The sequence below is a fragment of the Balaenoptera borealis genome (genome assembly GCF_965194805.1).
Source record: "Balaenoptera borealis genome assembly, chromosome: 4".
Lineage (NCBI taxonomy): Eukaryota > Metazoa > Chordata > Mammalia > Artiodactyla > Balaenopteridae > Balaenoptera > Balaenoptera borealis.
Window position 1 is genome coordinate 79,845,532 of NC_138861.1, and position 25,858 is coordinate 79,871,389.

Below are 25,858 nucleotides of genomic sequence, written 5' to 3' on the forward strand. Positions count from 1 at the left end.
ATGTTTCTCTAGTATTTAACACTTCTCATAGGATTGTTTCCATTTTGTTAAAAAAAAAAAATCTATAAAATCTTTGATTTAATACATTGGCTACCAAAACGTAAGTATTAATCCATACACCATTGCCAAACCTAAAATATTTATTTTCTTGTAATTTCAGAAATATTTTCAAATTTTATGTGCCTATCTCCTCATGAAGTTTTAGGAAAAAACTTAATATTCAAAGTATATAGTATAGGTGTAAGGAAATTTCATCTTTTCTAGTTGGAAAATTTGTAATTAGTAGTATCTCAATATCAACAACTTCACAATTAATTGCCAGCAGGAAACGTGGCATAGTAGTCAAGTGCCTAGGTTTAACCTGGCTTTAAATCTTAGCTCTGTAAAATTTAGATGTATATTCTTGGGTACCATCTCTAAGCCCCACAGGTAAAATGACTCCAATGATGTCTACCTCAGTGCTGTTAAGATTACATCAAGTCATATAGCTGAAGTGCTTATCACTGTGTAAAGCAAATAATAGGAGCTTAATAAGTGATAGTTATCACTTCACTGGCTTCTGCTTTCCCCTCTGTTAAACATACTCAAAGATTAGCATGGCAGCAGTGAACTAAGACTTTATCAGAAAACATTTTTTTTTTTTAGAAAACAGAAATCATGATTCTTCCTGTGCTATGATACTTCTTATCCAGATAGATGTGAAAGAGAAATATATTCATTCTTTCAGGCCACTACTTTAAAATGTAACACATAAAACTATGTGTGTTTTTTGTTTGCATCCAAATATTTTACATGCAACAGTGCTTCCTAAAGTGACACACAAGCTGATTTTTCATGGTTCATAATCAACCGCTTCTTTTTCTCTGTATTACTTATTAACAAAGTATGACTCAAGCACAGATAAGGATATTTCCCAGGATTGGCTTTCTAACTTTTGGACCAAAAAAAAAAAAAAAAAAAAAAATTTGAGAGTTCAGTGCCTCAAGCAATAACGGCTTATGCCTTGTAGATGAGCCCTGATTCTGGTAACATCATCATCAGATATTTTTTTCTTTCCTTAATATTTACTGAGCACTAGTAAAACATTTGTTAGGCAATGTTCTAAGGCGTTTACATCTATTACCTCATTAATCTTCATATCAGCCCTATGAGTTCAGCATTTATTTAGATATAAGAATCTGAGATACAGAGAGATAGTGACTTGCCCAAGACAGTAAAGCTAGTAAGTGAAAGACTGGAGAACCCATATTCTATTGTGGACAATTCAGTATAGCTTTCAATGAATTAGGAAGGTGCATATTAAATGATTTTGGGGGTGGGGGGAAGGTAAAACCATGCTATGGCTATAACTGCCTTGTTGAGAGTAGAAATTCTATATTTTTTAGAAACAACAATATATACAGTATTACCAATCGTAAACTTAGGCCTTAATTTTATATGTGTGCATTTCTTAAAAAGAGGAATTACAGGGGCTTCCCTGGTGGCGCAGTGGTTGAGAATCTACCTGCCAATGCTGGGCACACGGGTTCGAGCCCTGGTCTGGGAAGATCCCACATGCCGCGGAGCAACTGGGCCCGTGAGCTACAACTACTGAGCCTGCGCGTCTGGAGCCTGTGCTCCGCAACAAGAGAGGCCGCGATAGTGAGTGGCCCCCGCTTGCTGTGGCTGGAGAGAGCCCTTGCGCGGAGGCGAGGGCCCAACACAGCCATAAATAAAATAAATAAATAAAATTTAAAAAAAAAATAAAAGAGGAATTACATTTGTGCATTTTCTTAAAAAGAGGAATTACATTTCCTTCCCTTTACATCAGCTGAATCACTTTCTTCCATATGAGAACAGGTTGGGTTTTAATCTTATAAAAACCCCTTGAAATGCAGTGATTACACAGAATATCAAAAAGGGAATCTCCATAATGGTAGAGGTTCAAGCTGGTCCCAGCATTCTAGATATGTCCATTAACTCTTTCTGGATCCTGTTTGTAATGTGATGAAAAGTGCCTAATAGAACAGTAGCAGAATTCCTCACATGGATTGATGGCCCTCTAGTTTAAGAAAGATAATTCATCAGTCCCTTACTTAGGCAAAGGTAGGCTCCAGAGCTTTTGTCTGAATTTAGATGTTGTTGAGATAAAGAAGTATACATTTCTCTAGATATGATGTCTTTCCCCTACTGGCCAGAAAAGGCAGGAGTTTGAGGACTTTGGAAAGATGAGAGGATGGGCGATAACTCTACCTAGAGAGAAGATGGGATCTGGCCTCTAAGGAATGGCATACAACCTTGGGCCAGATGTGCAAGAAGGCCAATGACAAATTCCCTGAGCAGCTATGGCCAAGGGACTTTAAGAAAGTGATGTCTAATATCCACTTTTAAACTGTTTCCTTTGCTGTGGCGCTATATCCCTTACAAATTGGAGCTCCCCAGACAACAGGCTACGGTTGTACTGCAAGATAATCTCTCAGCCCCTGGGCAGCTGCATGAGACCTGAGAGGTCTAGAACTCATCATGGAACAGGAACCCACGGAGCTGATGAAGGAGGTCTGTGTTCCAGGTTCCCAAAGAACAAGCAACCGGCTTGAGGGAATGTTCGGTGGAGCTGGTGAGGAGGGTAAGCAAGCACAGCTCCGGCCCTGTTCCCAGTTCTCTCTTTTCATATATCTTGGATACCTCTCTCCATTTTCAGCTGTAGGGGCCCATTGCTCCTTCCGACGTATGTTTTGCAAATTAGAGCTTGACGTGCAAAATTGAATTGGATGCAAAATCCATTCACATTATCACAAAGAATTTCAATATTACATTACCCAGTAAAATACAAGGTTGAGCCTTATGGAGCTGCCAATATTCAACCAGTTTTGATATCCAAAAATAGCAATTTTTGATATCCAAAAATAGGTTAAACTAATTAAAGGAAGGGTTATTAGAGTCTTGAAATATAATTTCAACTCTTGCAAATTCTGATACGGTTGTAAAAATAGTTTCTCATTGATGGTAATTAGCAAGAATTTGAAGAAATCATTATTTATCCAAAATAATATGTAGCCATTTCAAACAGAAAACCTTTCCTAAAAATGCTCATAGAGAGATACCAGACATAACAGGCCACATACTGAATGATTCTATTTCTATGAAATGCCCAGAATAGGTAAATCCACAGAGGCAGAAAGTAGAATAACAGTTGCCAGGGGCTGGGAAGAGAGAAGAATGGGCAGTGACTGCTAATGGCTACAAGGATTCTAACTGGGGTGAGAAAAATGTTCTGAAATTAGATAGTGATGATGGTTGTACAGCACTACTAAAAGCACTTAAAGGGGATGTTTATTTTAAACAGGTGAATTTCATGGTACCTGAATTATATCCAAACTAAAAACAATTATAAGAGAAAAAATGTTCAAAGCAAGCAAGAGATACTCAATAAATTTTTAAAATATTTTATAAGGAAATTTTATGTAAAGTCAAAGTTTTTAACATCTTCCTCAATACTTGGAATTTTAAAATTTAGTATGATTCTGTTATACTTTAAAAATGCAATAAAATTTTATACCAAGCCCTATGTGGATCAAATTAGTTTACCTCATTAGGCTGTATAAGTTTTTTTTGTGGGGGGGGGGATGGATTTTTTATTGAGATTCCACTAAATCTTTAGATCACCTGGGAGAGAATTGGCATTTCCTTTTTTTTTTTGAGTGGATAGTATCTCATTTTTTTTAATAAGCTTTTAAAAAATTAAGGTATAACATGCATACAGAAAAGTGTGCAGATCCTAAGTGTACAGCTCCATGAGTTTTCAAAGTAAACACACTCATACAACTAGTAACCAGGTCAAGCAACAGAATATTAACACCATTTCAGAAATCTCTCATTCCTCCCACTTCACTGCCCTCACCCTCACACAAGTGTCTGCTGTCACACACGTGTCTACTCACACGTGTCCACTTGTCTCACACAAGTGACTTTTTTTTTTTAAGCATAGGCTGTATAAGTATTACCATTTTCTGCGAATGCAACACATGAACAGTGATGAAAATCTCTGTGCTGTATTATCCTCTAATCTTTAAAAAAGTCTGTTATGTTCACTGGCCTCTTCTTCTGGGGAACTGAAGAGCAATGTCTATGCGTGAGGGGAAGTGGCCAGAGAAAAGATGGCAAACATGCGGCAATGTCATCAGCTGGGACTGCAAATTCCAGGGCAGCACAGATACAGGGCAAGAGGTGATCAACTCAACTTTCTCTAGGAATCTTGTAAACAAAAGGGAGTTGTAGCTGTTTTGTTTGAACTTTAAGGGATACAGTGGCCTTAGAAAGCGGGAAGAATTTCAAACACTTGGATTACGAGTCAATTTTACGATCATTAGAAAAAGTTGGAGCAAAGTGAAGTCTTCAGTTTCAACCCCTATCTCTCTGCTTATTCAGTCACTTATTCATTTAACGGGTATTAATGGAGCACCCAGTATGTGGCAGGCACCATTCCAAGTACAAGAAGACACGGGTAAACAAAACAAAAAGTCCTGCCCTCATTGGATAGATGTAAAATATTTAATACATTAGATGGTAGTAACTGCTATGGAGAAAACAGCAAGATAACTTTCAATTTGGAAGAAGAGGAGTCTTTCCAGGAAAGTGACATTGAGCAAAGACCTAAAGGAGGTAAGAGAGAAAGTCATAAGGGTGTCTGAGGAAAGAGCATATCAGGCAAAGAGAATATTCAGTGCAAAGGCGGGGGTAACCCCGGAAAGTTGGAGGGACAGCACACCACCACTGTGACTAGGGCACCAGGATTCAGGGAATAGCGTGGTAGCAGTGGGAAGTCATAGAAGGTGACATCAGAGATAGAAAATCTTGGAAGGCTTGGCAGTCTTCTGTGAGGACTTTGGATGATACCCTGAATAGACTGGAAAGATAGGGGGTTTGAGTGGAGAACTGATGCAACCTGACTAATGTTACAACAGGATCACTCTAGCTTTACCATTGACAACGAACTGTAGGGAGTAATGGTTAATGCTGGGAGACCAGTTAAGAGGTGATTTTAAGCATCAAGGGGAGGGCTTCCCTGGTGGCGCAGTGGTTGAGAATCTGCCTGCCAATGCAGAGGACACGGGTTCGAGCCCTAGTCTGGGAAGATCCCACATGCCGCGGAGCAACTAGGCCCGTGAGCCACAACTACTGAACCTGCGCGTCTGGAGCCTGTGCCCCGCAACAAGAGAGGCCACGATAGTGAGAGGCCCGCGCACCGCGATGAAGAGTGGCCCCCACTTGCCGCAACTAGAGAAAGCCCTCACACAGAAACGAAGACCCAACACAGCCATAAATTAATTAATTAATTAATTAATTAAAATAGCTTTACAAAAAAAAAAAAGCAAAATCATTTAAAAAAAAAAAAAAAAGAATCAAGGGGAGAGATGATTTGGGCCTAGACCAGGATGGTCACTGTGAAGGTAGTGGTCAGCTTCTGGATGTACACCGAAGGCAGTGCTAATAGGATTGCTCATAAATTGTGTGTGAGTTATAAGAAAAACAGAGGAGTCAAAGATAACCCCAAGGTTTCGGCTTGAGCAACTGGAAGAGTGAACTTGGTTAATCATTCTTGTTATTGCTCATCTCCAGAATGATTTGTTGCTGCCATTACTTAGATCTGACCCTAATAGGGAAGGGAAATAATATGTGTGTGTCAGGATGGTGAGGTTTTCATATCTGCTTCAGTAATTGAGCATTTGGAATCAATAGTTAAGTATGAGATTCCTTTAAAGATAAGTCTACCAAGATACTATCAGCTTTTTACAGTATTGCTGCTGAAAGCCTATTAGACAGCTATACATTTTTCCTTTGCTTTCTCTCATTTATATACTTTAGTAATTTTAATAAGTTTTCAAGTACTTCATTTTTCCATTGAGTTTCTCTACTGAATCTTGCAAAAATATCAAAATAAAAAAGAATTTCAAAGGTCAAAGTGAAATTCACAGAATTTCACCCTTTACTCCTTAGTTTCCATCATCCAGTCGATATTGGAGGTGGAAAGGTCCAAGTTCTGGAACTCGAAAAATCACCCTCTGTAGACACAGACTCATATATCCTTCTGCGTGCTCCCTCATTAACCCTTTGAGAACCTCTCTTGCTTCCCAGCCTGGATACTCTTATCAGGTAGTTCAATGACACTTCAAAGCACAGGTATGTGTGGGGATAAGATGTTGTAGATTTGAGATGTCTTGAGATTTTTAAAAATTTAGATGCTCAAAAATGGAACAGAGGGCCAGATACATTGACTTATGTTTATATGCCTGAATATCAGGGAAAAAAAAAAAAAAAAAGGAAATGAGGTACAGCAAGGTAATCCCACTTTCAGCAGGAGAGAAAAATGACCAAATTCAGCCATACTCCTTGCTTTCTTGACAAGACTGCAGCTTTGTGAAGTTAACATGGATTTCCTGTTCTTCTAACTCAAGTTCTTGTACTTACCATTGGGAGAAGTACACTTTGCAAATGGAAAAACGGACTTCAATTCCATGTTGGAGACCTCCTGGAAGAGGTCTTCTTTTACACTGCCAGGGGCTAATCACAATCCAGGGGGATGTCTAAACCTCATAATTCTTGTCTGATTATCTCTAGTTTAGAATATCTCCCTCTCTGGGAGCCATAGGTGTTCTAGCACCTACTATCACTCTTTTCCAGCTAGCAAAAAGTATGCAGGCGCTTTGTCTATTTATTCAACAAATACTGACAGCCTACTATGTGGGTGACTAGGTGCTAGGGACCCAAGAGCGAATAAAGTCTTTGACCTTATAGACTTTGTAGTCTCATCAAGGAGAAGAGCAATAGTCAGCCAATTGTAAGGCATTATGAAGACTGCTATGATGGGAAAAAATCAGGTGCTGTGGGAGTAACCTAGATACAGGCAGACAAGACTTCTTGGAGCAAGAGATATCTAAACTGAAAGCCGAAGGGTTCAGAGAAGTCAGCTAGATAAAAGGAGGAATAAAAGTGTTTCAGATGGAGGAAAGGGCTGTCATATCTGGGATTTATATGTCATATTCATGTTACCAGCATGGAGATTTTCATGGGCATTGGAGGCTTTGGTCTGACTAGGTTGGCCATCTCCATGATGGTTTCACAGTTTTGGCTCCATATCTCAAGGGCCTCCTACATGATCACCGTCAGCTCCAGGTTCCACTACCCCTTTTCCTACCCCAAGTCCACCTTGTCAGTTCTCAACCCTGGGGAGACTCTACCGGCTGCTTTCCCCCTGTATATTTCTGGGTTGTGTTGCTGGAGAATGTTATGAAAATAAGCTAAATGTTTCCTCTGAAAACTTTAGTTACCTCAATGGAATCCACATGCTTGAAGAATGATTTTGCTGTTTATCTTTAAATGATTCCTTATCACATTCTGAGCCAAGCCCTCCTCGTCTAACAAACATTTACTGAGCACCCACCAAGCGCCAGGCACCAGTCTAAACCCAGCCTCACCACCTTCACTCACAACAGGCGATTATGCAATGTACTGAGATGGATCCAAGCCACCTTGATGTGTGAATGTCACTGATTCCTAGATTTCTATGTAAAGTGCCCTCCCTTCTTTAGAGAAAGGAGTTCTGTTTCTCTCTGAAGTCGATTATCTCTGGCTGCCAGCTCTTGGCCAGGGGTTTATGTTATCAATTATTACCTCTCTTTCAATCACTACTTTCTCTTCACTGGATTATTCCCCTCAGCCCACAGATATTTAATTTAGAGATGAATATATATGTTCTCTATACTAAGAGGAAGGAGGAGGAGGAAAAAGAAAAAAAAAAAGGAGGGAGAGAAGGAAAGAAGTTTATGAAAAGAAAGAAGAAAAAAAAAGAGAAACCCTTCTCTTGGATCTTGCTATCTCTTCAGACTAAACTATGATTTTCTCTCTCTCCTTACCACATTATATGTTCATCACTGGAACATGTCTTAAAGACTTGCTAACTCCTTAAGTCCCTGTGGTCTGGTTTCTTTTTTCTCCCCTGAAACTTTTCAAAGGTCACAATTCCAATTGTCAAATTCAGTGTCTTTCTCACATTCTCCATTGTCACAAGTAACTTTGATAACCATTCCACATTATGTGGAACTCCTCCCTTGAGGAGTTTCTGGCTCTTTTCTTTAAAAAAAAAAAAAGTTTAAATTTTTTTCTTTTTAATTAAAAAAAAAAAACAAAGACTCTTGTCTGGTTCATCTGCTTTTTTCTTTACCTTAGATGTCAGTGATCTTTCTAAGGACTACCCTGGCAATCTCATTCATTTTCATCGGTTTAGTTTTGGTATCTAGGCTGAGGACTTTGACTTCTTTTGCCCTCTACTGAGTTACATGTGCATTTCCAGTTGTCAGCCAACCACTTCCTCCTGATGGCAATATCATCTTGGTACCTCCAATGCTGTGTCCCCTTCTTTCTACCCCTGTTGCTTTTATTTTTCCTTCCCATTTCCCTATCAGGCTCTGAGGTGTCCACAGCTGGGGTTCAGTCATGCTGAGGCAGCTCTGGCAAACTAGTGGGGCAGCACACCAGAAGCTGATTAGAATGAGACCCAGGAACCTCTTGAGACTTAATCATTCTAAAAGAAAATTCCAGGCCCATTTGATTGGCCCAGCAAAAAACAATCCTTGTAAGGGCTGGATGATACTAAGTAGAGCATGATGTTTTTCATTTAGAATCATCTTCTACCCTCTCCCTTTAAATACCACCACAGAACCTTAATACCAATTTGTAAAGTGCTAATAGAATAAAAGTGTTTATAATGGAGGTATGACTCAGGTGTTATGGGAGTGTAAAAGATAGGGAAATAGCAAAAGTTTTATATAAGATGTCATTGGAATGAGTCTTATGAGTAGGAATGCCCTCATGGAAAAATAAAGGTCTCTGGTAAAATACAAAACAACAAACAAGAGGAAAAACACAAAGACTTTGGTGTATATGGCACATTTGAGACATTTTTTTTAGTTTTTACATGACCAGTGCATAGCAGAGAAGGAGAGAAAGAGAATTAGGACTCCACGGAGAAGGTTTCAAGAAGAAGGAGGGTTGTGGTCAGACCTGTGCTGTAATAAACTGATCTAAAAATGATGGGTAGGGCAGACGCCGCAGTGTGAGAGAGATGAAATGAAGGCCTGAAACAAGGAAGTGGCAGTGGTGTGGAAAGGAAATGATGCATTCAAGAGTCTCTGCACAGTCATATCTTCCCTGTCATAAGAAAAATGAGTAGGAGCAGAGCCCCAGCCGACAATTGAGATTGTGTGGCCTGCAGGAATAATATTGCTCTGAGTAATGGGGACAGTCAGAGGGTCTTGGGAAGAGCCCCAACGTGGGCAGGCTGACTAGCAGAATCCTAGCTGATTTTCCATCTGACAGATAATATATGACTTAAATGGTGATAAAAAGTGACATTATCATCAGGAGAAAAACATGGTTCGCAAGGATACATGCACCCCAGTGCTGATCACAGAGCTGTTTACAATAGCCAAGGCATGGAAGCAACCTAAGTGTCCATTGACAGATGAACGGATAAAGAAGATGTGGTACATATACATACAATGGAATATTACTCAACCATTAAAAAGAATGAAATAATGCCATTTGCAGCAACATGGATGGATGTGGAGATTATCATACTAAGTGAAGTAATCCAGACAGAGAAAGACAAATATCATATATCATCACTTATATGCAGAATCTAAAAAAAAATGATACAAATGAACTTATTTTACAAAACAGAAACAGACTCACAGACTTAAAGAACGAACTTATGGTTTGTTTTGGGGGGAAGTGTGGGGGGAGGGATAGATTGGGAGTTTGGGATCGACACATGTACACTGCTATATTTAAAATAAATAACCAACAAGGACCTACAGTATAGCACAGGGAACTCTGCTCAATACTCTCTAATAACCTCAATGGGAAAAGAATTTGAAAAGAATAGATGCTTGCATATGTATAACTGAATCACTTTGCTGTACACCTGAAACTAACACAAGATCATTAATCAATGATACTCCAATATAAAATAAAAATGAAAAAAAATAAAAAGCTTAAACAAACAAAAAGTGATATTATCATTACTTAGGTGCTTCATTAAGCCTAGTGCAAGTTTCCACGCTGAATGTCTTTCCTACCATCTATTGGATGAAATGTCAAATCTCTTCCTTGAGTGATTTTGCTCATCAAATATCTCCATCACCAAGAAATCACAACAGAAAGTCAATAGTATGGGGGTTGGGTGGGGCACACAGTGGACTTCAAAGGTACTGAGGATGTTCTATTGTTTCTTAAACTCAGTGGTGGTATATTAGTCAGGATTCTCTGGAGAAACAGAACCAATACGATGTATATAAGTAAATAAGAAAGAAAGAGAGAGATTGAAAGATTTTTAAGGAGTTGGCTCACATGATCTTGGGGGCTGATAAATCCAAAATCTACAAAGTAGGTCGGCAGGCTGGAGACCCAGGGAAGAGTGGATGGTGCAGTTGGAGTCCAAAGGCAGTCTGCCTCCAGAACTCTCTCACTCTTGAGGGAGGCCAGTCTTTTTCTATTAAGGCTTTCAACTGATTGAATGAGGCCCACCCACATTATGGAGGTTAATTTGCTTTACTCAAATCAGCTGATCTAAAGTTAATCTCATCTAAAAAATAACGTTGGCAGAAACACCTAGAATAACGTTTGACCAAATATCTAGGTACTGTGGCCTGGCCACGTTGACACATAAAATTAACCATCACAGGTCGGTACGTGGGTCTTCCTTTTATTATGGCTTTTAAACTGTAAATATACATTACAAATTAAAACAAAGTCAATGTCTTCCTTTATCTTGGACGCTGAGGTTACAGTTTGGAATACAAGATCCCAAGATTGGCCAAGACAGTTGTGAAAGCCCCTGTGAGCAAAAAATAAGAAAATAGACTTTAACGAAAAAGATATGCAAAACAAGGGCCTTGTGAAATGCAAGGGGACCAAATATTTAAACTACCAAAACAGAAGGGCAAGGTATCCTGGCTCACATTTTATCTCCAATTCATTCAAAAGGTTGTTAATAAGCTCCCAATTGGAAGTTCAGGGCATCTGCTTAAGTATTAGTTGAAACCTGAAGGGAAGAATCTAAAAAGTATCCTAACAATTGCCTTCATGGATCAGACAGGCAGAATTGAGAGGCAGAAAAGAAGGCTGGCTAGACCCCCAAGGGGCTCACATCCTTGCTGTGCCTGAGACTGCTTCTGTTGGCACATGCTGGCATTGATGACTCCTCTGAAAATGGTTATTGCGTAAGTCCACCCAGGGTATAATGTTTAACATTCAGACTAATTCGGACCATCTGTCATTGAGGAGACACATTTACTGAACCCACAGTGAGTGCAGAGCAAGACAAATATTTCTCTATCAAAATGATGTTTCTTAAAAATGGTGTGTTTTGGGCTTCCCTGGTGGTGCAGTGGTTGAGATCTGCCTGCCAGTGCAGGGGAAACGGGTTCGAGCCCTGGTCTGGGAAGATCCCACATGCCGCGGAGCAACTAGGCCCGTGAGCCACAATTACTGAGCCTGCGCGTCTGGAGCCTGTGCTCCACAACAAGAGAGGCCGCGATAGTGAGAGGCCCGCGCACCGCGGTGAAGAGTGGCCCCCACTTGCCGCAACTAGAGAAAGCCCTCGTACAGAAACGAAGACTCAACACAGCCAAAAATAAATAAATAAATAAATAAACCCAAAAAGTTAAAAAAAAAAAATAGTGTGTTTATTGAATTTCCATAAGTCCAATTTTATTTCAAATGCCCTAGAGAAGTTCGTTACTAAAGGAGACTGGTAATGAATCCTATTACAATATCAGATTTTTTAAATGTTTCTTTTCTTCAAAGAAGGCACTAACGATGTGCAGTGTGCTCTTCAGGCCTGCTAGGTTCTGAGCGATCCTTCACATGGTCCCTCCATAAGTTATTGTATTACTGTTTACATAAACTCCATTTGCTGTCATTGGCATAGGGCTTTTATAAGAATTCTTTAAAATATTGTGTGAGTGTACATTCCATTAAACCAGCTTTTATAAATGCTAAGACAGAGTTCTGTTACCCTTTTATATGCTCTCAATTTACATTGTTTAATCTATGTTAAAATCTCTTTGAATTTTAGAAAAATCTTTCTTTGCATAAAAATAGATTAGAATAAAATGAATTTAACAAAAATGAATTTATGAAAGTGTCTGTGCTTTATCCATAAATTTTTAAAGCTTACTGTCTAGAGCATACACTACAATTAGTCATCATTCTCCTCACATTCCAGCAAGTCAAGTGGATAACTCTTACCGTCAAAGAAAGCCAAGACATGATTAGCCTTACTGAATTGTGTTTTAATGATGTTGATGTTATAGTTAGTCTGTTTTGGGCTGGACCACTGGTGATTTGAACTTCTGAGGGCCTCCGTTTTTTCTTCTGTAAGAGGAAGATGAATTAGATACCGTCTAATGTTAGTTTGGCTTCAACACTGTAATTATCTGACTAAGTTCTTGTTTCCTCTTGCCCTGCTCTATAATTTAGCCACAATGCTAACAGAAGGGCTACCTTATAAAAACTATCTGCTTCACTCTGGACCTGAATATTCCTCATAATACTCTACTAGAAATTTCTTTATTCCTGGTATCAAATTTTGATTTAAAAATTTACTAATTTTTGGATATAGACTGACATTGCCTTCTATTATCTGCCTTTTTGGTTCGTATAATTCCTTGCAACCAGATTGCTGTGTTCATCCATTTCTGCCTGTGGATATTCAATCCATCTTCCAAATCCTACTTATTCCTTTACCAGAATGTCTCTGGTCAGCTAGATGGTGCATTTCCCTTCTTCTGAACTCCTGGCTTAGATCTATCATGTAATCTTTGCTTTCATTTTTGTTTTCTTTTTGTAAATTTAAGTGATCTAGAAAAGTATAAAGATTATAAAACAAATGTACACTATCCTACTTTTCAGAAAGAATTACAGCTACCATTTTGGATTATGTGCTTTCAATCTCATTTCTTTTTATAGCTATCACTAAAGTCCCCTTAAACATTACTCCAAGTCTAATTTCCAGAAGCTACATGTATATGTTGTGTAACCTTCCAGATCCTTAAACAGATACATATATAATATATGCTGCTACTTTTTTTTGTATTTTAACTAGTATACATGACAGTTATGTGGTATGTCAGCAAGTTCCACATCTTTTTTTAACTGAACATACTTTTAAAATCTAGATCTATTCTCATTGATGTAGTAAATAAGTTCCTTTTTTTTTTAATTAATTAATTTATTTATTTATTTTTGGCTGTGTTGGGTCTTCGTTTCTGTGCGAGGGCTTTCTCCAACTGTGGCGAGCGGGGGCCACTCTTCATCGTGGTGCGCGGGCCTGTCACCATCGCGGCCTCTCCCGTTGCGGAGCACAGGCTCCAGACGCGCAGGCTCAGTAGTTGTGGCTCACGGGCCTAGTTGCTCCGCGGCATGTGGGATCTTCCCAGACCAGGGCTCGAACCCGTGTCCCCTGCATTGGCAGGCAGATTCTTAACCACTGCACCACCAGGGAAGCCCAAGTTCCTTTCTTTTAAGTGCATACAGTATTCTGTTATATGACTATACGTTATTTAATTTATAATTCCTCTATTGATGAAATGCTACAATATGGAACCCTCATTGTGATAATTGGTTCATTAAATAAATTTTAAAAAATCTCCCCTACTGCATTGTAATTCCTTGAGTTTCAAAAATATGTTAAAAATAATCTAATTTTCCCAGGAAGAAACACAAAAATAGAGTGTTTTTCTTAGTTAACTAAATTTAGTTTTAACTAAAATGAGAAAATACCTTTAAGTGCCAATGAAAAGAATAGTAAATTGTCAGAAAAAAATATACACCTGAAGACATAGAACTGAGTTTGGGGAATGCTGAGTTAAGCTGACTAAAGGTTAAAAACTGACACACTCAGGCAGAAAAGAGTGTGTATCTGTAATGGGAGCCATGAGGAAGGAGAAGCAGGGGGATAGAAGGCGGAAAAAAATCAGAACCTACAAAAAACAAAAACAAAGCTCCAGTGATTCGGGTATAAAACCAAAAGTAGTCTCTCTAACAAGTTGCAACACACACTGTTGGAACAAGTGCAGGGCAAACTTCCCTATGGCTTCCTCTTATGGTTAAACCGAGCTTGGAGATAATGTAATAAGAGAGTATGGGGACAGACACTACATTTGAATGGACCTCACCCAGTAAACCAATTAACCAGCTAGAATGACCTTTTCAGGCCAGCTGGTGATTGCAGCTATGGGTATTTTCGTGCATAGCTGAAAGGTACGGTGGAATGTAAACCTGAGAGTCCCTTCAGCAAGAAGGTGATGAAGGAAGAATTTCCTTTTTCATCTGCTTGATATCAACCATGCTATGGAGGGGAAAACTGCAAAACATTTTGTTTCCAAAAATTCCCTAACTCCTTTTCTAGCTTTTCTTTTTGGTTCTCCCAATTATCCAATACCCTCATGCTAAACTTTGCTGCTGAAAACTCTTTGTTGAGGCATTTCATGGGCAATCTTTCTGGGCTTACTTCTCACTCATGTTTCAAAATGATCTACTTGTCTTTTGACCAAGACTGCCTTAAAGTTTCCCAGCTTGGCTAAATTTTAGAGAAGCTTCCTCCTGACTTCCACTTTCAGAGAACATTTTCTTTAGAAAACTTGTAATTATAATTACTTTCTCTCCCCTTTGAGATGTAAATCTTTAAAAAAAAAGGTCTCTGCCAGTTTTACAGTTTAGGAATATCTTTCTCAAGAGCTTGTGCGCCATCTCTCTGAGATGTAACATCAAAGGAGACAGCACCCCTATCTCTCGGCCTCTGTGTAAGAGTAGGAGCCTAATTTTGGTGGGTGCCTTGCTCCAAGTTGTAAAACTGCCTCTTGTCACAAAGATACGAGAAAGTTTACTGCTCCTTTGGGTAAAGCCAGTTAGCAAATATGGATGTCCTGTGTTCTCACTCAACATACTACCACTTAAAAATCCTCCTACCCTTTGTTTCAGTGAGGGTGAGTTCTGTTCTCTCTCTCATTCTTATTGTGAGAGCCTTGAATAGAGTCTTGCTTGCCTGTTTGACACTGTTCAGCACAATTTTTGCTTTGACACTTTCAATTTTCTACCCAAGTTAAGCCTCCTATTTCATAATGGTTCTTCAAGTGAGATGTCAGGAAGAAAGTAATCAGACTTCAGTAATTTATACTATATGAATCCCAATGTTCTTTCTTGGGCCTGCTAGGGGCTTATATATTTTTTAAACAGATATCTATTAATCCACCTGTGTTTCTTAGCTCTCTTTAGGTAAAGTAACAGCAAATTTAAATATTTCAGGCAATGGGGCAGAGCTATTTTGGTCAAGGAGGCAATTTTGGACTGTCCTTTAAGGCTTTAACCTCATGGTTCTCTACTTCAGCTACACGTTAGGAGAATCACATGGGGAGGTAAAAAAATACTGCTGGGGGAACCCAGCAGTTCCCTGGCTAGAGATTCAGACTTAATTGGTCTGGGTGTGATCCGGTCATAGGGATTTCTCCACAGTTGATTCTAATTTGTAGTCAAGGTTCACTTGAATCACTGCCTAAGCTTTTCATAGTTTTTTGTTTTTGAATCACCTCTTCTATTTCTGAATTCAACAGACACTTATGGGGAGTCTGCTTCATGCCAGACACTGTCTAGAATATGAAAATGAATGTGTCATGGCCTCTGCTTTTCCAGGAGCTCTCAGAACAATGGGAGAAGCAGCCTGTAAACAAACAGCTGCAATGCAATGCAATAAAGACTAATAGAAGTTCGTTAAAAGAGTTATGGAAACACAGGTGAGGCAGCAATTAAAATTCTCTGGGGAAGGTGTCTGAATTCACTAGGTCTACTAAATATGCATGGAGAGAGCTGAGGGTGGATGGAGAGAAGATTCCAGGCGAAGTAAACAATAGAATAAAACCAGAGGGATCAAAAAACCCCACCAGTACCTTATTTCACCCACTAAGAGATTCAGATGTTATTGGTCTGGGAGGTGAGGTCTGGCTATTATTTTCTTTTGAAAGCCCGCACATGATTATCTACAAACAGGCACAAGAGACATTTTGGGGGGGGGGGGCATGGTAATGTTCTCACACTAAAATGTGGTGATGATTGCAGAACTGGATAAATTTAGTAAACCCCACCAAACTGTACTTTAAATGGCAGGATTTTATGGTATGTAAATGACAAAGCTATTTAAAAAACAAAAGTATAGCATATTTAAAGTGAAAAAATCAATCACTCAAACATTCTCTGGGGTGACTCTAATGAGCTATCTTGATTAAGAACCACTGGCTAAAATCCTAACAGCTCACAGATGTGGAGGCTTTCAGTACAGTGATTAAAAGAGGTGGCAACCCAGAAGAGGGAGGTCTTGCAGACACAGAACAGTCATCAGAAAGACTAATGGAGCACTTGATATTGCCATTCTAAGACTGCAAACCCCTGAGGACAGAGTGTGGACTACAATGCATTACTCTAAGTTCCAAAATTGCAGTTCACTCAAGTATTTAACTTTAACAGAAGAATTTCGAGCTTTTAGTACACTGTATTCTTTACTGCTACACTGGAATAACTGTTATGTGCAGTCTTTATCAACCTTTTTAAATCAAAATGTCTGTTTCAAAGATCACTGTAACGGAGAACTCAGATGGCTTTAGCTACAAGGTTTTTTTTTTTGATAAAGAAAATATGTTATAAGGAAGTGTTAAAAGCATTTCTTAATTACCTATAACGGTCAAAAAGAAAAAGGCCTTCCATTTATTAAGTTCATTCACCAGAATGAAAAGACATTTAGCCAGTTGACTTATAAGAAATGTTTCCTAGGGACTTCCCTGGTGGCTAGTGGTTAAGACTCTGAGCTCCCTATACAGGGAGGCCAGGTTTGATCCCTGGTCAGGGATCTAGATCCCACTTGCATGCCACAACTAAGAGTTCGCATGCCACAGCTAAAACCCGGCACAACCAAATAAATAAATAAACAAATAAAAATAAATTGTTAAAAAAAAAAAGACATTTCCTAGGCAGCCAAATCTGAGTTTATACAGACAAAATAAAACCCAGTATCTTCCAAGTCTTTACAAATTAGCTATCCACAACGTGTTTCAATTTAATAGAACCAATGCCAATGTAACATTTCAATATTTCCTGTATGGTTATAAGATAGTAATTAAACTCATTTAAACTTGAAGCCTCTTTGCTCTCAGCAATTTATGAACAGGAATAATTTTACGTAGATTGCAAAGCAAATCACTAAGCACATCTATATTGCAACGTATCTAATTAACGTGAACAAATTAGTCAACTTCAAGTTGTTGGATAACCTGAAAAGCGGGTTTGAACTGAGAAACAGATGTGGAAAACTACAGACAATTTCTTCTCTTAACGGATGCCTTCAACTCTGAATAATGAGTTAATAGCTTTTCTGGATTTCTCAAACATTTGTCAGAAATTGTAATTACTGAAGCTAATGTCACTTCGTGGGTGAAAATAGGGAGCCCAGAATTTAGGGACAAAAGAAAGTTATCGTTTGAAACTTACTAGTAAGACTTGACCCACAATGATGGGGGATAGAAGTTCCCAGAGTAACCCTCTAGAACAGAATATTTCCTAAATCTTGGTCAAGAGTGTATAAGAAGCAATTATAAGGGTATGACATTTAACGAAAAGGAGACTCAAAGGAAGTTTCTTCTTCAAGAGAGAATACACTAAGGAGAAGCAATTCCTACTGTGTAACATTCTGGTAAGAGAGTTCAGTTAGGGTGAGTCAATATCTTGAGTGAAATGACAAAATAGAGTCTGGGGACATACAAAACTGAAGACTGGACCTTTTCTTGTAATAATTCTAAATTAGTATAGCCCAGAGTTTTACCTAAGAAGCCAACCAGCCAGTTTCACCCTCTTAATTTCTCTCAGATATAACTTCTAGAATCACAGATTTTAATCTAACCTGATTGCGGCAATAACACAAAAAGGGGTTGATTGAATTATTAACCTCTCAGCCCCTCCTCTTAATATGAACCTGAATCAATACTAATTTGAGGCAGGTACAAGATGTTAGTCGGAGCCTGGTTTAATATTTTACTTTAACAATAAGCTATCAAGCATGATTGTTCCACATGAAAATGTGAAAGAGAATGATTGTTAACAGTGTTGATATACCTCGCATTAGAAATTCTCAGTTGTCTTTTGAACAGCATGATTGTGGTAGACATAAACTGTGTGTTTACCAAACTGTTTCTTTTCCTTCTTGGGCACACAGCTAAACTGTATTTTCCAGATTCCCTTACAGTTAGTTGTTACCATGAAACTGGGTTCTGGCTGACAGAAACGGGTAGAAATGATGTTCCCCATTTCTAGATTTGGCACATAAATATCTCCTTTATGATCTTTCATATGCTCTTTCCCCAGTGACTGAACAGACAGAACTCTGAGGTCTTGGAGAATAAAAGAGCCACCTAACCACCTATACCTGTATTAAACTGACATACATATAACGAAAAAATAAATAATATTATGTTAAGCTACTAAAATTTTGGTGTTAGTTTGTCAACCTACCCTGACCAATGCAGAAATTGGTATGCGTGGAAGGTACTGTAACATAACCTAAAATATGTAGTTGGCTTAGTGTATGGCGGCAGGCCAGAAAGCTGGGATTCATGTTATGCACTGCCTTTGACAATTTGGAAGGCAGAATCTGCGCCAACTGAGACTGTAGTTCTAGGCAATGCGATTGGAAGAGATTGTTATCAGCGTATATCGGTTGTTATTGCTTGCATTTAGCAAGATGTTGAAAGAAGGGGATGAGTTCAGGTAAGATTTGGCTAATTTTCAAGCCAAAATTAAAGGGACTAGATGGAATCATAATCTAGCATTTTAAATAAAATCATTTAAAAATAAAACTTTGAATAGAAAATTTAGAAAAACTAAAAGGGAATCAAAGTCACCTGTAATCCGCGAAATGAAAGATAACCATAACTCTGTGCAGAGAAAGTTTAATAAAACTCTGAACAAAGTTGCCAACTGCTTTGAGAGATTCGCGAACATGCCTTCCATGTAATACCATAGGGGTGTATAACCAACGTTTCAATGTCGCAACAGGCAGAAAGTATTCTCCTTACTCATCGGGAAAGCGAGCCCTCCATCTCTGCGCAAGCGCACAAGGGCTCCAGCGTCTCCAGGCCCGCCCCGCCCACCCCGACCAGCTGGGTAGAGTCACGTGAGCGAGCCGCGGCCTCAAAGGAGACGCCAGGAATGGTCATGTGACCCAGCTCCACTACTCGCAGGGATGGAGCCGGAAGAGGGGGTTCCCTTGTGGCGGCTACAGAAGCTTCCTGCCGAGCTGGGCCTGCAGGTGAGGAGGGCGCCAGGGGCGGCTGCGGGGGGCCGGGCTCTGGGACGGCCTGGCGTGCGGGGCAGGTCCCACCTGGACGCCTTTGCGGGGCTCGCGCCCGCTTCCCAGAGAAAGGAGGAGGAAGGGGTGTGATTTCGGGTGGCCCGCCCCCTGCGCCCCGTGGAGAGTTGCGGAGGCCGAGGCTTGGGTCGCCACCTCTGCGCCCCGGCCTCCAGTGGCCTCTCTGGGTGGTTTGCACGCAGACGCCCGCCGGGCCGCGCCCGCACCTGAGTGGGGACTACCTGTTCGCTCCCGCGAGCGGCGGGACCAAGTGACCCGGGCCGGGGGGTGGAGTCGCCCCGTAGTCTTTGAAAACTTACAACCTGGACGGGGTGGTTTGCAACCTCTCGTATACGATTCATTCATTCATTAATTCATTCATTCAGCACGAAGCTCCCCAACGCTCCCCATGCACTAGGCACAGTGCCAGGTGTTTGGGGTGCTTTGGTGACCTAGAGAGGCATACCATACCCCCTTGAGGGCGACAGAGAAAAAAAAAAAAAATGCTACCAAAACTGGGAGACTTACTTTAGGTAGGGTGGTCCAAGGTGGACCTTACCTCAGGAGGTGACATATACGTTGGAAACTCCAGTCTAAGAAGGAACCTGGTTTATGAGAGTCTGGAAAAAGCAGCCTTATTCGTTTGTTCAGACGACTTTTCATTGAAGTCTACTATGTGCTGAATGCCCTGATGGGATAAGGTAAAATGGTGAATGAGACAGCCTGTACCCTGGTGGACCTTGTCATCTAACAAGGAAACCAAACTGAGTTATCCAGTAGGGAGTTTGTGGGAGAGGTAGCAACCCAGATTTGAAGGGGCAAGGGAAAGTTTTCCAGAGCGGCTGCCTAGATTTCTAGCTTGGGTCCTGAAGGAGGAGTAGGAACCAGACTGGGCAGAGGGGAGAGAGAGAGTTTCCGGCCAGGGAATAGCAGGTACAAAGGTAGAAGAAGAAAGCCAGCCCCAGGGAAATTTCAGGACCTGCTCTAGTTTTAGAGGCTGAAGTTCAGAGTGAGAAGCAGAGCAGGGAGACTAAGTCTAGACAGGTGAGCAGGAGTCTCTGTATACCATGCTTCTGTGTTTAGCCTTAATACCAAAGGCGCTGGCAGTTTAAAGTATTGTTTTTGGCAGCAGCAAATTTTTAGTTTGAAAGGTGAGAGGAATGTGGAGGCGGTAAGTACATATAAAGAAATTTTGACTGTGACCTGTGTGAAAGGAAGAAAACCCAATGGTTGCTGTAAGAGGAAAATCTGACTGAGAAGTGTTTTTTTTTTCTCCCTTGAACTTTCAAGTTAAAAAACCCTTAGTGCCCCAGGTCTCATGACCCTAAGGAAATTTGCCAACAACTAAAAAAAAAGGCAATATATATGCAAAATTGAGTTTCAGCTTGAGCTCTAGGAACTGTGGTCCTTTGCCCTCTGACTTCAGAATGCTAACACTTTGTATGGTAATTAATATGTTAACATGTTTACTCCCACCTTTTCTGTGCCCCAACAATTGAGGCCTGATTAAGTCTTCCTTGAATACAGCTGCTTAACTGGTCCTCTTGCCACTGGTCTCTTTTATTCGGAACTCCTTCAGGGTAGGTACTTTGTTTATATCCCCAGTTCTTGAGAGTTATGTCTGGCCCAAGGTGATTTCTTAATCAGTGTTTGCTGAAGGAAAGAATCAATTAATGTTTACTAAGCTCAGTTTTATCATTGGGCCTGACATCTGGATCCCAGGCTGTGGTGGCCTGGCTTTCAGTGTCCATGATATGCAGCTTTGAATAAGTCCCAAATCTGTTCCATTTACAATGGGTGAAGGTTGGGAGCAGGGGCTTAGCCTGCTAATGTGACAGAGGAGTATGTGGTAGGCAGCTTTTTATAAGTCCCAAATCTCCGCCTTCCTTCCTTCTCTGTTCTATGTACAATGGGGATAGTGTGGGGAGATAGAAGGGAATAAACTTACTTATCCTACCAGGATCAAGAAAAACCATCTTAACTCTTTACTCTGATTTTTACAAATGAGGAAACTAAAATGTCAGTAGAGGGTTTGGGTAACTTACCCAAAGTTGTCAAACTATTGTAATAAGTGGCAAAGTGGAAACAGATGCTCAGATCTGTTGACTTTGACTCTTGTATTAGCTTCCTGCTCCTGTCTTCATTCTACCTGCGTACTACAAAGATACGGCCCATAACCTTTACTGCCAGGTATGTAGATGACTCCTGAACCTCTGGATCCAAAAATCTGTTCCCTGAGTGTCAGGCTGCTGCTTAGATACACCCACAGGTATCTCAAATTCAGTATATCCTTGGCTGAGCTCCTCGTCTTTCTCCGACTTACTCCTTCTGTAGCTATAGCCTCATTTTTGGTTTGTGACACCGCCACTTTCCGAGTCGTTCAACCTGAAATTCTGAGTATCATCCTTGGTCCTCCTTTTCACATCTTCTTTACCTCCCTGCTGCCTCCAATTTGAGTGTCCTCAACAGTAACAGTCCCCCCCCCTCGCCCCCGCCAACCTCTTGCTGGTAAATGGAAGATGGGAGCCTTTCCCTTTTCCCTCCTTATATCTCCCGACCTGTTGGCAGATTTATAGAACCATAATGCAGATATGTGAATAGGTTGCTTCCCTACTGAACACACATTAAAGTCTCAGCTCTTTTGCACTGTATACGAGGCCCTTGGTGATTTGGCCTCCACCACCTCTCCAGCTTTGTATGCTGTCATCTCCCAAATTGCGCCATGTGGTTTTACAGTTTTATCCTATGCATATGCAGCTGCTTGTGACTAGAAATGCCCTTCTCCTGTTTGGCCAACTACCATCCTTTAAGACATACTTTCCCCTCCTTCTTCTGTGCTGTTTTGTACCTTCTGTAAACTTGTATTATAACTCCTATCACCCTAAATTACATTTATTTATTGATATATTAGTTTTCTCTAATGGACTGAGGCTCTGATATGTAGGACCTTATCTTATTTATCCTCAGTTTCCTCATTTGTGAAATGGGGATAATAGCAAGGCTTACTTCACAAGGTTATAGTGAAGATCAGCACAGTGTTTGGTACGTAATTCGGGCTCTATAAATGGTAGTTATAGTTATTTTTCTTTGTATTTACATTAACTTTTTTAGTAACTGGAATGAAGTGCTCATTACGTATTTGTGAATTAATTACAAAAATATATTCCAAAAGGATAGCACTCTTATTTTTCAGTTTGAGTTCTGAGTTTTGTTTTAGCATGGGGGACAGTTTGGGATAAGATGAAATATAGGTAGAGAATTTTGAATGAATTTCAAGTTGAAAATGTTGGTTAATTTATGATAACTGAAAATTCTGTTCACATAGTGCTTTAGCCATCATTTGGAAGTAGGGTCACCAGTTGCTCATCTCTGTTCCGATATGTGTGGTGTTATAGAGGAGTTATTGCTTAAAATGGACTGGAATATGATCCAGGAGAAAAGAGTTGGAAGCCTTGCTGCTTAAATGCATTTCCAAGTTGTTTGGGTTCAAGTATGCTTCTTACAAGACACAAATATCCCTTGAGAAGGAAAACCATATTTATCATTTGCCTAGAATAGTGCTGGTATAGTAGGTACTCAGTTAATATATGTTAAAGGCATGGAACATAGTACCAGTAGTAGTAGTAATAGTGATGATGATAATAATAATAAGACGACGAAGGATAACAATGGCAAGCAGTGTTTAATGCCAGGGGTGTGCCAAGTGATCTGCATGTATTCTTCAATCCGTACAACAACATTATAGGGATAGATGATATCCTCGTTTTACACACGAGGAAACAGGCACAGAATGTTTAAATAACTTGGCAAAACTAGTATGTGGTGGAAATAGGATTCAGACTAGCCGGTTTTGTTCCAAAATCCAGTCTTAATTACTGTGTTTAGTTATATATGTGTTAGCGTTTCCATTGCTGGCATTAAGGTAAGGTAGAGAGAAAGGAATATAAAAAAGAGAAAGAAAGGCACCGAGGGCTTTTTTGGAGTGGACCAAAAGAAGTAAGTGTGGATGTTGTGGAAAACGAGAGAAGAGGTGTGTAGATCTACAGTTAAAAGACTTTGATCTAAGAGTCATACTTTGACTTTTGGTTATTGGTATAAATCCGATGTCTAAGGAATCCCAAGGAGAAACTTTTACATTCACCATCTTCCTTTCAGGAACGTTGGAGAAACAACAGTGTATCTATAAAATTATTTTAGCTTCTGAAGGTGGACAAAATTACAGAAAGTCTGTTTTTCTGTGTGTGTGTGAAACTCTAACTTTTAATTAATAAAATAATGTTAAGGTTAGTTGCTTTTCAACCTCAGCTGCTCCTAAAGATAACATGAACTTCTCCCAACACCATTTATGTGCTACAAGGAAGATAAATCTGTTTTATAATTTTACTTATAATTACATTTATTTCTCTTTTTTTTCTCTCCAGCTTCTTCACAAAATAATTGATGGCATTTGTGGCCGAACTCATCCTCTCTACCAGGATTATCACAGTGTTTGGGATTCAACAGAATGGATGCATGTTCTAGAAGACATTACCAACTTTTTCAAAGCTGTAGTTGGTAAAAATTTATCTGATGAAGAGGTAACTTCATTCCAAATTTATATACCTTATGATAAATAATAAATTTGTGTTCAGATTTTTTTGTATTAAGTTGGTCTTCAGGGCACTATGTAAAACAAGGGCCATCATTATTAAGTGTATAATAGATAACAATAAAAACCTCATAATTGTAAGTGGAAAATCTGTGGAAGTTCTGGATTTTTGTAGTTTTGTTTTTGGTTGTTTGTGTTTTTTAAAATTGTGAAACATTTAAATCATAAAGAAGAAAACTGGAAGTTATATAACTGACACCTATATTCCCATTACCACAATTAAACAGTTGTTAAAATTTTATTTTATGTATTTCAGGTTTGTGTGTGTTTTAGAAACAGGGCATTACAGATACACATAAATATCACCCTCCCCCTAGAGATGACCACTTGTGAAGTTGTGTGCGTGTTTTGTATTCTATATTGTGTGAATATTTGCGTCTTTAACCAATATATACAATTATTTGAACTGTTTAAATGTGTAACTTGTAAATGGTAATGTTTGTATCCATTTGTAATTTTTCTGCAACATTGCGTTTTAGATTCACCAATGTTCACAAATGTAGATCTGGTTTATGTGTTTTAACCCCTTGTAGTATTTGGTGATAGGAATTAGTAGGACTTATTTTTCTGTCCCCCTGCTGATGAACAGTTGGGTCATTGCCTCTTTCATTATTATGAATAGTGCTGCTACAAGCATTTTGTATGTGTCTTTTTGTGCACACATGGGCCAGCTTTTCTAGGATAGACATCTTGAAGTGAAATTGCAGGGTCATGGGGTATCCTTCCATTGAATTGCTTTTGTACCTTTGTCAAGAGTCATTTGGGCATGTTTGTGTAGGTTGCCCACTTGGAAAAAAAAATGGAGTTATGTATGTTTGTCATTTTGATTTCGGTGATATTCTGAATATGAGTTCTTGGATATATGTATTTTAAATATCTTTTATGTTGCTTGCCTTTTCAGTCTCAATAGTAGTATCTTTTGGTGAATAGAAGTTCTGAATTTTAATCAAGTCCAATTTGTTAGTATTTCTTTTGATGGTTAGTGATATTAATGCTGTGTTTAAGAAATATTTGTGCCAGAGCCATGAAGGTATTTTTGTATGCTTTCTTGTAGAAGCTTGATTGTTTTAACTTTTACATTTACGTCATTGATGCATTTTGAATTAATATTTGTGTATGAAGTAGGGGACACATTCAAATTTTTCCATATGATATCCACTTGACCTAGTACCATTTATTGAAATGACCATCCTTGCCCCATAGAATTGCTGTGCAGCCTTTCTTGGAAATCAGGTGACCATATATGTATGGTTCTCTATCTGGACTCTTTTTCTACTCCATTAGTCTGTTTGTCTATGTTTGCCCATACTGCAATGTCTTAATTATTGTAGAATTAAAGCTATATTACATTAAGTTTTGATATCTGGTAGTAGAAGAGCTTCAACCTTGTGTTTCTTCAAGATTGCTTTGGTTACTCTAGATCCTTTGTATTTTCAGGTGTTAAAATCAGCTTGTCAGTTTTAACCAAAAAACCTGCTGGAATTTTGATGGGGGGAGTATTAGCTTGGGCTGCCACAACAAAATACCTTGGAGTGAGTAGCTTAAATAACAGGAATTAATTTCTTGCAGTTCTAGAGTCTAGGGAGTCCAAAATCAAGGTACGGCTGATTCTGGTCCCTGGTGAGGGCTTTTTTCCTTGCTGCAGATGATTGCCTTCTCGCTGTGTCCTCACATGGCTGTGGAGGTAGGGGTGGAGACAGAGAGCAAACTCTCTGGTGCTTCTTATAAGGGCACTGATCCCATCATGAGGGTCCCACCTTCATGACCTCATCTAAACCTGATTA

The 25,858-nt window shown here is 39.4% G+C and overlaps 1 protein-coding gene across 5 annotated transcripts in view; it reads left to right on the top strand.

Moving 5' to 3' along the window:
• Positions 1 to 19,235: 19,235 nt before the first annotated feature.
• COMMD8 (COMM domain containing 8) overlaps positions 19,236 to 25,858 on the top strand; it is a 28,771-nt gene continuing 22,148 nt past the window's right edge. For all 5 annotated transcript variants that reach the window (XR_014244119.1, XR_014244120.1, XM_082390785.1 and 2 more), the window contains exons 1-2: positions 19,236 to 19,387; positions 23,848 to 24,003. Coding sequence is in view for 3 of the 5 variants with exons in the window: in XM_082390785.1 (XP_082246911.1) it covers positions 19,322 to 19,387; positions 23,848 to 24,003 (222 nt within the window). In the remaining 2 variants the exon portion in view is untranslated. The remainder of the gene's footprint in view (positions 19,388 to 23,847; positions 24,004 to 25,858) is intronic.